At 43.4% G+C, this 16,154-nt stretch overlaps 1 protein-coding gene across 1 annotated transcript; it reads left to right on the top strand.

Annotated features, from left to right (window-relative positions):
* Positions 1-5,161: 5,161 nt before the first annotated feature.
* On the top strand, positions 5,162-15,199 carry SLC35G1 (solute carrier family 35 member G1). Its single transcript, XM_006735573.3, has 3 exons — positions 5,162-5,421; positions 9,937-10,117; positions 12,147-15,199. Exons 1-3 carry the CDS (start codon positions 5,244-5,246, stop codon positions 12,883-12,885), a joined length of 1,098 nt encoding a protein of 365 aa, XP_006735636.2. The 5' UTR covers positions 5,162-5,243; the 3' UTR covers positions 12,886-15,199.
* Positions 15,200-16,154: the final 955 nt, after the last annotated feature.

Below are 16,154 nucleotides of genomic sequence, written 5' to 3'. Positions count from 1 at the left end.
CCACAGTCGGGTCTGTACGCCTAACAACACTTTTTTTTTTTTAAGATTTTTTTTTTTTATTAAAGATTTTATTTATTTGCGAGAGAGAGAATGAGAGACAGAGAGCATGAGAGGGAGGAGGGTCAGAGGGAGAAGCAGACTCCCCGCCGAGCAGGGAGCCCGATGCGGGACTCGATCCCGGGACTCCAGGATCATGACCTGAGCCGAAGGCAGTCGCCCAACCAACTGAGCCACCCAGGCGCCCCTAACAACACTTTTCTGGCTTGTGATCAAGGTGTATACATCTGCATCACCCCGTGAGATCAATCATGCACGCTTGTCAGTCTCTTACCCAATCTTTCAGTCCTCCCTGGGAGCGATGCCCCACTCATATGGAGACGTCCTAGCCGCCCTCGACACTCCCCCACAGCCATCCCTCTTATCGTGAGCCTGCTGGCCACATCAGGTGTTGCCCTTGGCGCCACTGGCCTCGGGATGTCTCAGGTTCAGTACCAGGGGTTAACTCAACAACTCACGGCGGATTTTTCTGCCCTCACTCAGTGGGCCCTGGCCCTGCAGCGGCAACTCAATTCACTGGCCTCAGTGGTCCTCCAAAACAGGCACGGGCTCGACTTGCTCACGGCCGTGCAAGGGGGGCTCTGCCTCTTCTTACAGGAGCAATGTTGTTTCTATACTAATGAGTCAGGGGTGGTCCAAGAAACTCTGACCCAATTACAGGAACGAGTACATTGCCGGTGGGAATCACTCCAGCGGACAACTTGGTGGGATACCCTCTCACAATGGTTCCCTTGGTTCGCCCCCCTCGTCGGCCCCCTCCTATTGCTTCTCCTCATAGTAGCATTTGGTCCTTGTATTCTTAATGCCCTTACTAGGTTTATCACTACTCAAATTGCTAAATCAGACTCCAGTTACTCCTTACTCATTATCACCCCTTAGAAGATGAAAGTGCCCTCTAAACTAGGTGTTTAAAGGGGCATCAAAGGGGGGAAATGATAAGGAAAATCTGTGTCTTAAGATGGCGGACAGAGCCAGCGAGACAGTCCCAGCCCTTGCCCCGGGGCTCTTCTGGTTTCTTCTCCCTGCCCTGCTTCGCCCGCACGCGCCCCAAGTGCCAAGTATGCGGAAGTAGCAGTGTATAAATTGCCCCCTTTGTTTGTGCTAAGGGCTCAGACCTTTGGAGACCACTCTCCTCTGAGCCTGCCAGCCTTAAATAAACCTCCTATCCTCCAAGATCTCTGAGTGCCGCTTGGTTTTTCTGTTGGGCAATCCAGTCCAGGTTCCATAACATTATTATTTTATTTTTTAAGGATTTTATTTATTTATTTGACAGAGCACACGAAGGGGGAGTGACAGGCAGAGGGAGAGGGAGAAGCAGGCTCCCTGCTGAGCAAGGAGCCCAAAAGGCAAGGCGGGTTCAATCCCAGGACCCTGTGACCATGACCTAAGGTGAAGGCAGTTTAACCAATTAACTGACTGAGCCACCCAGCTGTCCCGGGAGGGCTGTTTTAATCTGATCAACCCCTTGTGCCTGTCATCCAATCAGGTTTTTGTCATCTATCTATCACAAGGGAAAGGGTGGAGGGCTCCTTCCAGGGTGGTGTAAAATCCTTTTAACGGTGGTTTCCTCTGCGGGCGGGGGGCCTTGTCCCTGCCTGCGTGCCTGCCTTCCAACTATCCTTCATCACCACCCCTCTTCGACTTTCATCTTCCTTCTTCCTTAATGACACCAGAACTGTGGGAGTGCCACCCACTGTGGTTACCCGGCATTAAGAGTGAGGGCCCCTGTTCTCACTAAAGGATTGAATTCCTTGAGAAGCAGAATTTCAGTTGGAACACTGCATGATTTTGCCTACAGAAGCAATGTTGCTTCGTATGAGTCCACAAATCCTGTCCACTCCATCTGCCAGCTACCTCAAAAGCAGTCCTTCCTCCCTGCCTCCTCTGCCCTGAGGTCAGAACCTCAGACTAGTGCAGTGGGCTCTGAGCTGGTTTCTCTCCATCTCAGGATTCTGCCCCACCCTTCATCCTGTGGGGGAAGCCCACCTCTCTCAAGCTGAAAGTCATTGTCACCAGAGTCTAGAAATAACAATGCTCAAAGAAAAACTTAGCTCCTCCATGCCTCTGCTGGGTAGAGCTGCAACTCGGAGCGAGTCTTCTGACTTAGTCTGGTCCATATTTTCCTTATCAGTTGCTTTTTATATTTCTGTGGCTCTTGTTTGTTTAGCAAACAAGAAAAACTAAAGTGACTGCTATCTTTCATACATCACTGTTGGCAGCAGAGGGGAAGGAAGTGAAAGGGAATAAAATGCAAGACCCAAATCATTCCATCACCCTTAAGTCACCCTAGTCAATACTGGTGTGGTACCTATTTTCTTCTCCCTTTTTGAGGATGGTATTGAAAGTGAAGTAGTCAAGATATTTCTTGGTCAAATCATCCAATTCTTTCTTCCTTACACATCCTAACCACCATCTTTACTATTTGAAAAGGGAAACTAACAGGGTTCCTGGACCCAGTTCCACTGGGGAGGGGTGTGGGCAGTGGGAGGTTTCCCCACACAAACAATAATTCTCCAGACACCAGCTGGATGTCCTATAAGTCAACTCAATTCTGACCCTATTTACCCAGAGATAGTGTCAGACCCCACAGTTTAGGGACTCAGTCCTACGAGGCTGCTCCCCACCCATTCAGATGCCAATTACACGTCCAGGTTATTTCGTGTGCTTCTGACCCACCAGCTATAGATGGGGAATTCCCAAGACCCTCGCCTCAGGTTTGATGAATTTGCTACAGCAACTCACAGAACTAAGAGAAGCATTTTACTCCCTAAATCACCAGTTTACTATAAAAAGCTATAATCAGGACTAGCCAGATGGAAGAGAGCCACAGGGCAAAGTATGGGGAAGGAACTCAGGGCTTCTTTGTGCTCCCCAGGAGACCCATTCTCCCAGTACCTCCACGTGCTCACCAACAGGAAGCTCTCCAAACTCCATCCTTTGGAGGTTTTTATGGATGATTCATTATATAGGCATGATTAATTAAATCACTGGCCATTGGTGACTGAACTCAATCCCTGCCCCTTCCCCTTCCCCACAGGTGTCCAGGGGGACTGCCAATGCCAACCCTCTAATCACTGGATGGTTTCCCTGGCAACAAGGCCCCCTGTCCTTAGGTGTTTTCCGATAGCCTCATTAACATAAACCCAGTTGTGGTAGAAAGAGGTTTGTTATGAATCACAAGATGCCCATTACACCTTTATGGCTCTGAAGCTATTTTAGGAACTAAGGACAAAAGACCAAATATTAAGACAAAAGTTGCTTCCATTGTTCTTATTGCTCAGGGAATTCCAAGAGTTTTGAGAGCTGTGAGCCCAGAACCTTGGCTGAAGAGCAAATAAATATGTGAATGACTGAATATATACTTCCTGTAAATCACAATATTGCAGGGACCCTTCAAACACTCTGCACATCTAAGTCTTACAAATAAATGCAGTTGTGAAACTGCACTTGATTTCTAGATGTTTGGAGAAATTTTTTGGTTCTTGCTTCATAATCATGATCTATCACCTTCACCACCCTTCCCTACAATTTCCCCACTAAAATACCACCACCACCACCAAAAACAACAAAATCAGTTTCATATGTTTTATAAGCAGCCTTAAATTCTTTTTAAGACAAGGCAAAAGTATATGTTCACCAAGTTAGAATTCAGGCGGCCATTTGTCCCAGCTTGCCTACAACAATCCCGGTTTATGCCTATTGCCCTGCATAATTTTTGAAAGCTCCTTCTTCTACTCTATAAAAGGGCGTGTCCAGTTTAGAGGATAAATTATATGTTCACCTTATATAAAAATACACCTTGTGGGGCGCTTGAGTGGCTCAGTCGTTAAGCGTCTGCCTTGGGCTCAGGTCATGATCCCAGGGTCTTGGGATCGAGCCCCACATCGGGATCCCTGCTCCGCGGGAAGCCTGCCTCTTCCTCTCCCACTCCCCCTGCTTCTGTTCCCTCTCTTGCTGTGTCTCTGTCAAATAAATAAATAAAATCTTTTTTTTTAAATAAAAAAAATACACCTTGATTTTTCAGTAAAGTGCTCTTCAGGTGACACTGTGCTTTTGCCCACATCACTGGACTTGATTTGCACAACTCTGCAAAATAGGAAGGGAAATAATTTTATCTCAAATAACCAAGGCCTCAAGTAGTAGGTGGTGACTGTCCAAGGTCACATACTCAGGGACAGAATCAGAGGCAGAACCCAGGATTCCTGACTTCAGTATTTTTCAGCTGTTGACCAATTTTTGCAAATACCTGAGTAAAGACAAACTCTACTCTCATGGTTGGTAATCTGCTTGCACTTGGACCTAGAACAATTTAGGCAGGTTCATCCCTGCCCAGACACTGTCCTTTCACATTTAAAGCAAGCAGAGATGAAAGAAGAATTACCTAAACATAAAGAGCCTATTAGTGAATTCCAGGAATCCTGGGGCCAAATGACATATGTTTTTTTTACTTTAGTGGGCGCAATTATGTCAGATTATTGGAATCTTACATCTAACCAAATTAGGATGTCTCAGTTAACAACCAAAAAAAGAAATTAAAAAAAAAAAAAACCAATAATGAATGCCTAGTGTTACAAAGAACATATAAACAGGTTCTACCCCAGTCTTACAGATATATTTTCCCTATGGTTATGTGCTAATCCTTTTTTTTTTCTTCTTACCTGAAACCAGGAAAATTCTACCTTCCCTGGATAACTGGCAAGGAGACAAAGACAGGCACAGTGTTTGGCAAGGTCTCCAGGGTACTCCAGAGGTGCTGAATGGGTGCCACACCATTAAATAAACGCACACTCTCCTAACCTCCCCACGGCCTAGCCCAAAAGAAGGCCACAGGACCCACACGCGTTCCCCTCCCTCTCTTTGCAACGACAGAAAGGGGTCCGCTGTGCCTGGGGAAGGATGACTCCAAGCCACTGGCCAGTCTAGCCGGACCGCAGCAGAAGGGAGGACGCCCTCGGACTAGTTGTGGGAACCAGCGCCAGACCAGGGAGGTGGCCGGCCTCCTCCTGCGCAGGAGGCTTCAGGAGCTGAAGGTAAGAGGGCAGCGGAGGACAAGCGCGGTCCCCGGCAAGGGGAGGAGGGCCGCGCGCGCATGCGCCCCGCCCCACCGCCGGCCGGAAGAGCAGGGCAGCGGAGCCGCTGCTCCCCGCGCTAGTCGCCGCGGCGCGGGGGAGAGCGCCGGCCGCGCGATGCGGCCCCTGGACAGCGCCGGGGCAGCCGAGGTGCCAGAGCCCGGGCTGCGGCTGACGGAGGACGCGCCTCAGGGCGCGATCGAGGAGCCCGCGGCGGCCGAGGCAGCGGGGACGCCCGGCCCCGGCAGGTGCTGGCTGTTTGGCTCCTCGCCGTGCGCCTTGTGTGCTCCGCAGGGTGAGTGTGGGGTGCAGACCCGGGCGCGGGTCTTGCCCCTGGGGTAGGGGTGGGAGTGCGGACGCCAGGGGGCGAGGGTCCCCGCAGCTGCGGGCCGGGGGCGCAGTGAGGACCGCGCCCCCCATCCCTACCCTGCTCAGAGCTGGGGAAAATCCTCGAGCCCTCACCTGGGGGTCTGCAAAGCAGAAGCCCCTTTCGTCCCCGCTGGCGCGAAGACTGGAGAAAGTTTCTGATTGTGTTTGGAACCCTTTTGGGATTCTGAAACTGTTCCTATAATTAAAGTGTTGCGGGCAGGACCGCCGAGTCAGATTGCAGTTCGGTGCGCCCTGCCGGTGGTTGGAGGTTGGGGGATCAGTTAAGAGGCCATCTCGCAGCCAGCTGAGGTTGGGAGGGAGCTAAACTACCAACACTGATGACGGTGGTAAGCGGTGTTCCTTCAAGAGGAAGTTGAAAAGCACAGAGTATGGGGCGCCTGGGTGGCTCAGTCCTTTAAGCGTGGGACTCTTGATCTCGGCTGAGGTCTTGATGTCAGGGTTCTGAGTTCAAGTCCCGAGTTGGGCTCCATGCTGGACATGGAGCCTACTTAATTAAAAAAAAAAAAAAGGCAAGCATAGAGTCTAGAAAATGTTGCCTCAGAATCTTAGAATCTTAGGAAGGCAGAGTTGAGTGGGACCACTGGTTCTTAAACTTTTGGGGTTAGGAGGACTTTTTTGTTGTAAATTTTTACAATATATCCGTAACAGCTCACACTGAACTAAACCAGATTTCCATTATTAATATAATGAATATTTTGTGATTTTTTTCCCTATTTTTAAAAATTTGAATCATTATATCACAGACCTGAAACAAATATAGGACTTTCTTAGCAACTAATCCTAAACAAGGCAGATGCACAACCTTACATAACATTTTTAAGAGGTTCACAGACTTGTCTCCAGAGCCCAGTACCCTGTATAAAATCACCTTGATCTCGTTCAACCTCTTCCTTCCACAGATGAGGAAAGTGAAGCCCAGGAAGGTGAGGGCTTCGGGGCGGGGGTTGCCTTGTTTTCCCTAGATCTGGCATGTGTGGGTGAGACATGGCACAGGTCCCTGCAGCACCACGGTTAAGGATCCCAGCATGCCAGAGACCCAGGCCAAGGCCCTTTGTGTTGACCACAGTGCTACTTTAAGCACATTCCTCCTTAAACTCCACCACCCACCTGGAGCATCTTCCTAGAAGAAGAGGAAAAAGTAGATCTCCTTTCAAGACAAAGTTACACAGTCTGCATCATCTCATCCTCTGGGTGACCTCCACTAAACGTGACCCTGGATTTCTATGCCTCTTCCCCAACCCCATTTCCCCCTTTCTGTATTATGAACTTTCCGCAGTTTAGAGAGATGAACCCCAGAAGATGATTCTTGCTCCATTTTTGTCCTAAATGCTAACAGAAATGATCAGACTTCTGATTATTTATGCATGGGCTGGTGGCTCCAGAGTAGGGGTCACTTCAAGCTGTGCTGACCAGATGTGCAGTCCGTGAAGAGGTGAATTTCTCACTTTATCAGTTATTATGGCTGAATGTCATTTTGGTGGAATGCTGAGTCAGTCCTTACGAACTCTTAAATGTTTCTGCTGTTGTGAGCCTAAGAGGAATACTGTACACTCAGGCAGCACATGGCAAAATGATAAACCTATATAAGCGACTGCACTTAGGAATCTTGAGTATTTTAACTTCAAAGAAAATTGCTAATAGTAAGACTTAGTTATAGTTATCGTAAGATAAGCAGATAATACTCTGAAAACAGGATTGCCAGAGAAATGTTGTCATCGAACTTTGTGACAGTATCATTTTAATGGCTTGATCATGGGTATCTCAAGAAAGCTCATTTTCAAGTTCAGGTTGAAACTGTTAAACCAGTTTTCTACATTCTTGGATAACCTTCACAGACAGCATACAGCTATCCTAAGACATCTATTTATTTTCTTGAATGACAGTGTGGATCTTGGACTGAAGCAAGGAGAAGTTGTCTTCGATGTGTGCCCCTGGAAGGAGTTCTCTAGCGTAGCACTGGTTCTCAAGCTGGTGGAGCTTTTTACCGTTGCAGAGATCCTGTATCAGTGGGTCTGGAGTAGGGCTCAGGAATTGAAGTTTAAAAAGTTAACTCAGTCAATTCTCATTCCCAGCCAGAGTTGTGAATCACAGTTTAAAGCAGAGGATAGAAAAACTGAGCAGCTTTTCAGTTTTCTTCTAACTTGGGAAATTGCACTGTGGCCACTTAATCTGAATTATTTAGAGTTGCCAAATTATTAGCTATGCTTGTAGTGGAATATGATCATAGAAGCACATTACATAAGCAAATGCCTCTTTGGATTATGCTACTCTCTTGTTCATCTCCATTGGCAGAATGGAAATTATTATTCAGTAAGAGACATGTCCGCCTGAGTAGAACCAGGCCTCACCTTCATAACAAATAACCAAGCTCAGCCAGGCCTTGTAACAACTGCCCTGTCCCAGTCAGCAATCATGGGCCTTAAGTGTTTATAGGCAAGAAAATATGTGAGTGGCTATGTTTTAAGAGACAAGATAATCAGAACCAGGGGTGTAAAATTAAGTTTTAAAAGAGTTTAAAATGTCATGTTAAGTTAAAATATTCCTGGAGAAAAATTTAAAAGTTTAGGTTGGAGAAGATCCTTGAAATATAGACCAGGGAGATGTTTTCTGTCCTTGATCTTCCTGTTCTGTCTGAGGGTGTAGGTTCTATGTATGAGTTGGGCTTCTTTTAAGAAAAACTATTTTATTTGGACCTGAACTCTGAAATTTCAGAAGTTGAACTCTCAGGCTGACCACAGCCAAGGCATGTATTTTGTGGTGCTTAACTTGGAAGTCTTCTAAAGTTTCCTTCTCATGGGCTGAGTATGTGCAGTTTGTTTCTGTGGTATCTGAGCACATAGGTAGTGAACAGAATGTGGAGGATTCTGGCACTTACAACCTATCACCCTTGACATGACGACGACCGCTAGCTCCAAATGATTTTCTTCAGCTGTGCACCTGGAACAGGAAAAGGGAGAGGCCTCTGACCACAGTGGCATCTTTCACTACACACGTCAGGCTGTAGAATGCTCCTGGAAAGATTGTGCATCATCATACTTTGGTCCCAATTCACAAAGTGTTTGTCACTCATGGGCAAAGGTATCTCGCGGCTATGAGGATGTTGAAATGTATTACCTGGTGTTTGCATTTATCAGAGGAGGGCATTTTTAAAAAAAACATTATTATGCAATACCATTCTATAGCTGAGTAACACATTGTAAATTCCTAGACTGGAATGATGATCCTAGTTTTACTATAAATTGCAAGTGCCCAAACAGTACACCCTTCTGTTTTGCTGTACTCTTAACTGATGAGGGCCAGTAGTGTTTCCTTCTTATTCTCTCCTTGTTTCTGTATTTGTTTCAAAAAAGAAAAAAATATTAATATATCCCTCAGTGAGTCACCTATCTTTTAGGGAGTTCTCTGTTTATCCTGTCCCTTTTTGCTTCCCTCTGAATGGTGGGGCGGGGAGGGGGTATGAGACTGAAAACAGGTTCTACTCCTGTTTTAGGTAACTAAGATATAGGAAGTGGTGAAACAAAAGTTTAATGCTCATACAGACTGTCATTAATGGATTGAATATGTGATGCTTTAGAGAAAGCAGAAGTTTCCTGGTTCAGAGCTAGGTAAGAAGGTGCCTAGGTGTTTAACGACGGTTCTAATTTTTAAAAAATTTTGTTTTAAAGCACTTTGAGGTCAGAGGGGTAGATACCCTAGCCCCCTGCCCTTGAAGAGTTTATGCTCTAAACGGAGTATCAGTCGTAAACCATGAAAAGTAAAAGATTTGATTAACGGTTCAAAATAACAAAACAGAGAGCCTTCTGTTGCCAGTGGTGTTAGACTTGGTGTCTTTCCATGAAGTTCTCTCATATTCTTTCATTCAGCAAATATTTAATCAGGGTCTTCCATGAGCCAGGCATAAACGAGACAGTGAGGTCCCAGCCTGGAAGAGTTCACAGGCTTGTGGGGGAAGTAAGATAATCAACAAGTAGCCATATGACACAGCTATAAACTGTTGTCCAGAAAAGAACACTTCCTTTATAAAACCTGGTTCACCAGTGAGATGCTATAAATTATCACTTGGAAGCATTTTTCTCTAGCCATCTTGACAAGCATTTCTTAAAGATTTCTCTCACCGTCTTGGCAAGCATTTTTACTTTTTTGATTTGTAAGTGAGGGGTGATTCCTCAGTGAGCCAAAGGAAATCCATTTTATAGGGTAAAACTGCATTTAAAAATTAATGGGTTTAAATTGTTGCTTTCCTCAATGATTCTTCATTCTTGGTGGGGAAATGGTTCGGGTCCAGAGAATGGATATGCTTAGGAAATAGCATTGGTAGCCTGTTAGCCATTAACACTGTTCCATTTTTCTCAATTCCTAAGTGAAAATAATAAAACATATACTTGGAAGCAAGGACTAACCAGAACTTAATCTTTTTCAGAAGCCAAGAAGAAAGCACCCTGTCCTGGACTTGGCTTGTTTTATACGTTATTGTCCGCCTTCCTTTTCTCAGTGGCCTCTTTATTTGTTAAAAAAGTGCAAGACGTCCATGCTGTAGAAATTAGTGCATTCCGATGTGTGTTCCAAATGCTAGTCATTATCCCTTGCTTAATATACAGAAAGTAAGTATTTCTTATCTGCAAAGTAGAAGGTATCAACAAATGTTTGTAAATCTTTTGAACTGCTTGAATTATTCTGTAGCGGATGCTTTATCCCTCCCATAGATTAACCAGTTCCTACACCCTTTGGCTCTGATTACTAAATAGTCACAAGGACCCACCCACAGAAGATGCTCTCATAAGCACAAACCACATGCCCAGCGAAGGAGGGGAAAGCCATTCCCCATTTTGAGAACAAAGCATTCCTTGTACACAATTCCCTCCATCTTGTACCACTCTCCCTTCTTTCCCTTGGCATAACTGGTATTTAGAAGAAAAAAGGAAATGAGAAAAAGTCGTGGTGTCTCCTAATATCAATGTTTCTTTAAGTAGAATGGGCTGCTCTGTTATCAGGGCAAACAGAAGGTTACCATAATAATATCCAGGTCTTCCCCCCTAGGGTGATGTGGGAAAGGGAAAAGGTAATCTTGAGCAAGGCCTTTTTAAATAGTTTCATATTTAGTGTCCTCATCTGTGAACTGGAGGGAATTATACTCTTTGTCTTCTATCTGGCACCTTGGCTGCAAGGGCCAAATAAAATTGATTATAGCTCAGAGCACTTTATGTAGAATGTAACAGTATTTGAAAACTATATTTCCCATCCTTCCAGTCCCTATCCAGCACCTCTTTCCCTTCCATATAGAACCCCCTCCCCATCCTTTCCCAGGTTAAAATTATGCCTCTCTCACACCGTTATAACCTCTACCCACCCCTGTGTACTTAGAGGCCTTGGAGAAAAGACCAGTTGGATGCCTGGTGGCAGTCTGTGGTTCTTTCTCTCTTTGGGCAAAAAGGCTTAAACCCTAAACTAAATGCTTCAGTCATGTGCCACCAGTCTCCTTGTATCTCTAACACAGTACAGATGCATTTGGAATAGTTTCACTCCGTATCCTGAGGATTTGGTGAAAAAGGTGAAAATTTACTAATTAATATTGTCAGACATTCCTTTGTAAGTGTGGACAAGTCTCAATATTTTAGGAAATGATGGTGAGACTTCAGAAATTTCTAAGGGTGGTAACAGACCACTGATGCTAACACAATTATCTTCCCCATAATAGAAGAATTGGCAGGGGAAGGCATTGGAAGAATTTTTTAAATCCTTAGCACCAATCTGTTTTGACCTATTTTATGTTTCATTATCATGGAAGATGATACGGTATTCCAGGTATTTTCAAGGTATGAGTCAAAGGTGACCTATGCTTTCATTTCTAACTCCAGAGACCCAGGAGTCCTCATGTCAGGCCTACAGGCTAGCCTTCAGATAGGTGTTCAGTGCTGACACCAGGTCAGCAAGCTGACTACCCTGACATGTACCCAGCACTTTGCTTGGTAAATATTTAATAAAAAGAAAATTGAGTGGCAGTTATTATACTTATCCAAATGCTATATGTTCTTTTTCAGTATATTTTAACTCTTCCTGCAGAGAACAATGAAAAGTTGTCTCACATTCAATGGCTAAAATAAATTTTAGCATTGCCTCAGCTTTTATAGAAAAACTCGTAAGATTGGCAATGCATACTAGCCAGGACCAAATTTTCTTATGTAGGACAGCTCAATCTTGAAATTGTATTTATTATAAAAATCACGTATTGTCATTGTAGAAAATTGGGGGAAAATAAAGAAGAAAAATTATCTATGAGTCTACCTGTTAAAGTTTACCCACTATGAACATTACAGTACATTTTCCTTTTTGTCTTATTTGCAAGCCTGTATAGACATAGGAGAAATTAGATTTGCTTAATTATAATTAAACTATTTATGGAGTTCTCTTTTGCTATTTTTGCTTATACTGTGAACACTTACCTGTTTTTAGCTATAATTAGACACCATTTTTTAAAGGTGTATACTATTAAGTTGTGGGCATTATAATTAATTTACTAGTCCCTTATTTTTTGACAGTTAGGACTTCAAAAATAATGTTTAATCAAGAATTGCAATATTAAAAACAAATACCAAGTTGGTTTAATGTGCGTTCCTCCATTTGAATTCACAGAACTGGGTTTATAGGCCCCAAGGGTCAACGAATTTTCCTCTTGCTCAGAGGAGTCCTGGGTTCTACCGCCATGATCCTACTGTACTACGCTTTCCAGGCAACATCCCTTGCCGACGCCACTGTCATCACGTTTAGCTCGCCCGTGTTCACATCTATCTTTGCTTGCATATTTCTCAAAGAGAAATACAGCCCTTGGGATGGCCTCTTCACCGTCTTCACTATCACTGGCGTGATCCTTATTGTGAGGCCCCCGTTTCTGTTTGGCGCCAGCGCCGCGGGCAGGGGCGAAAGCTACTCCCTTCACCTGAAGGGCACGATCGCAGCGGTCGCGCACGCCGTGTTCGCTGCCCTGACCCTGGTCATCCTCAGAAAGATGGGTAAGTCCGTGGACTACTTCCTGAGCATCTGGTATTACGTCATCCTCGGCCTCCTGGAGAGCATCGTTGTCCTCTTCATCATCGGGGAATGGAGTCTGCCCTACTGCGGGTTGGACAGGCTGTTTCTCATCCTCATCGGCCTGTTTGGTTTGGGGGGTCAGGTGTTTCTCACGAAAGCCATCCAAATAGAAAAAGCAGGGCCAGTGGCAATAATGAAGACTATGGATGTGGTCTTCGCTTTCATCTTCCAGATTATTTTCTTTCACGATGTGCCCACGTGGTGGACAGTGGGCGGGGCCCTGTGCGTCATAGCCAGTAGCACCGGCGCGGCCGTGCGGAAATGGTGCCAGGGTTCCAAATGAGGCTTTGCTGCTGAGTGCACGGTCCCCCAGTGCGGACACGCCACACGTGCACACACCTGGAAAATCTGCATTTCCTTCACTGATTATACTTAATAAATTTCATAATTAAAGTACCATTTTTGAATATGGTATGTCTTTAATTAGCTAAGAATTAACCAGTGTGGTCTAGCAATTTTTTTTTTCTCAATTGTTTTGGTTTTGGTTTCTCTTTGGGTTTTTTGTTGTTGTTGGGGTGGCATCGGTAAGAGGACAGATCATTAGTTGGAAAAAAAACTGCAAAATGTTCTATGACTGGTATAAATATATGTAATTTTTTAAAGTGTATTTTTGGTATTGATGGGATATAGGTGGGTAGGAAATTTTAGATGCTCTTTTAGCAGTGTAGAGGCTAAGAAACTTACTGATTATAATGCTGCTATAATTGGTATTATGTTGGAAATTCATTTGAAACCTAATTCCATTTAGGAGGCCAAAGCTGAAACTTGGAAAAGGTGCCTACTTAATGGTGTTAATAATACAAATGAATTAGCCTTATTTTCAAGGCTTTTATAAATGATTATCTTTCTTTTAACCCATATGAGTGCCTTTTCATTTTGATGCCAGAACTTTTATATGTAAACTTTAAAAAAAAAAGTTTTTGATCACCAGGTTTGGCTAGAAGTTTTCTGTTCAGTGGCATTCACAACTGTAGCTATCGTTCTATAATTTTAAGTTGTCCTCTGTTTTTTTGAAACTGCACTACATTTTTCTTAACTTTCTAAGGTTTCAGGTCTTTAAACCACAAGAGAGAAATCTTGGCATAACCAATGTGCACATTTCCATGCTGAAGTATTTTCCCCTCACTAGAAATGTGATTTTCTATAAATTCTCTTTGAATTTATAGTGTGATGCCAAATAAAATTTTCTCAGGATTTTATTAGGTTGAACCATATAAAATTGCTGAAATTTTACCTTTTTAACTTACAAAAACCATAGTTTCTTACGGATCACCCTAATAGATACCTCCCTTATCCTTTCTACACCAAATATTTAAAAGACTATGGCATATATTTTTTTAAAACAACTTTAAAATACAGCAATCCTATTAAGCTTATTTTTATAGTCCTTTTCCCTTATGGAATTATATATAATAATGCTTCGTGTTACTTGTTAAATGTAAAGACACGGATTCATGGTTGATTGACTTTTGTAGTTTCTTGAACAGAAAAATTCACTGTTAAATTCTAGTGTATCAGTATGGTATTAAATGGCAGTGCCGTGGTACCATGATACTCACTTCATGAATTCAAGTAGCATTTTTTATCTGGAACTTCATCAGGCCAATACTCTGCAGTTAAAGAGAGAATGTAATATTTAGGAAGGCCTGGGAGGTTAATCAGGAAGCAGAGAGTACATGCAAATGATTCTTTATCACAATGAACCCTTTATTGGTGAAGCTATGATGGTTTCCAACTCTTACTGTCCAACCTAGCATCTGTTATTATCTTAAGCCTGCAGATTTGAAAGATTATAGGCTCTTTCTCTCCCTTTCATCATAATTCTTCCAAAGAAAGAAAGAACTTGGCTTCTGAGGTTTATGCCTTGGTGAGAAAGGATCTTTTCCAATAGTTCCAAAAGGAAATTTTTAGCTTGCTGATCTTCCCAAATGCTTCCCACCTGACAAACTCTAAATGAAGTCTACTTAGGGGAGTCACACTATCATTATAACTTTAGCCTAATACACAATTTTTGGAGTTTAGAGTTGAAGAAGCATCATTTTGCAAAGGTCTTAGATAGTTACAGAATCCGAGCATTTTAGAGCTCAAAGATTAGAAATCCTCTTGTAGGAGCCACGCTGCACAGATAGAGAGGCTGGGAAGGGGATCTGCCCAAGATGGGTTTCCATGGCCTTCTCCTTTCCCTTATTTCCATGACAAAGTATGGAAAGTAAACCACTGCTTAAGCTACCTAAGGTAAATTAACTCAGGGAACCCTCTCCTGGTTCTTTACCTTGCACAATAAAAGAACCTATGGGACTTTGAGAGTTAAATCCCTTTGGGCCTGTACACTAGGGACATGTTTTATTTCAACAGTGTGTGGTTTAAGTACTTGAATGTCACAATATATACCAAGGTTGGAGAAAATGTTCCTTCTCTCAACTTCTACAGGGTGTCATTCTTAAACACTTTTATAATGTCTAAGGTATATACAAGGATGTGTATTGTAACAATTATGGTTGTGTATATTTTGCAAAGATTGTAGTTTCTATATCTTGAAAATATTTTCATAAATTGTTTTTATTTTATAAATACTAATAAAGTTAATATGAAAGAAGGCTATAATGTTGGTTTTTATGATTATAGCAAATGTGCTCGCCAGTCTATTTCCTTTTTCATCCATGTGCTTCAAAATTCATTTTATAAAGGATTTTGACCCCTAGTCTTTCAGCTGTGATGTAATCTCAAGTTTCAATCTGTTTTGTTGGTTTTTTTTAAGATTTTATATATTTGTCAGAGCACAAAGCAGGGGGAGCAGCAGAGGGAGAGGGAGAAGCAGACTGTAGTTAATACTGTAGAGTTGAACATTCTCCACTTCAAAATGATTCCCAGTTCAGGGTCCTTACTCCTGAGCAGTTTCCCCAGGAACTACAGGAACAGTCTAATGGATTTCAAACCTCATTTGACTCTCTCCTGCCAGCACCTAATTCCACTGTTGGGCAATTCTCAATTTCCTGGCTGATCTGCCCACATAGGTGGCCAAGGGTCACCAGTCTTATGCATAGGTGTTGCCACCTTTCCAGTTCTGGCTTTAGCTCTGATCTTCTGTATTACATTTGGCTCTGGCTGGGGAATGAGCCTGATTTTCTATGTGTTTCCCATGCACTACATACTACTACATACTGCATACATACTACACTCAGTATGGCTCTTCTAGCCCCTTGAATCCGCTTGCTCAGTAAACACAATTAGTCTCTTGAGGGTAATCTAGTGGTAAGAGAGCCAGATGTCTTTATGTAACATGTTGGCCTCTAATGTAGGTGTATAGAGCTGTGGTCAGCACTGGGCATTAGAATTTGATTCTTAGGGTGTAGGTTGGGCACATGAAGCCTGAGCACCACACCAATCACACCATTATATGGTGCCTTTGGTCCCTTCTGTGAAATCTAATACAGCTACCAAATTCACTTGGAATTCTGCAAGATGCCCTAACAAGGACTCTGTGATCCACAAAGACCCATCCAAGTTTTAGCCTATTTGAACACTAGATTTGGAGCTGGACTTGGAAAACCA

Source organism: Leptonychotes weddellii, chromosome 6 (genome assembly GCF_054177405.1).
Source record: "Leptonychotes weddellii isolate Sample4059 chromosome 6, ASM5417740v2, whole genome shotgun sequence".
NCBI classification, from domain to species: Eukaryota; Metazoa; Chordata; class Mammalia; order Carnivora; family Phocidae; genus Leptonychotes; species Leptonychotes weddellii.
The sequence above is the reverse complement of the archived record's forward strand: the minus strand, read 5'-3'. Positions and strand labels throughout refer to the sequence as shown.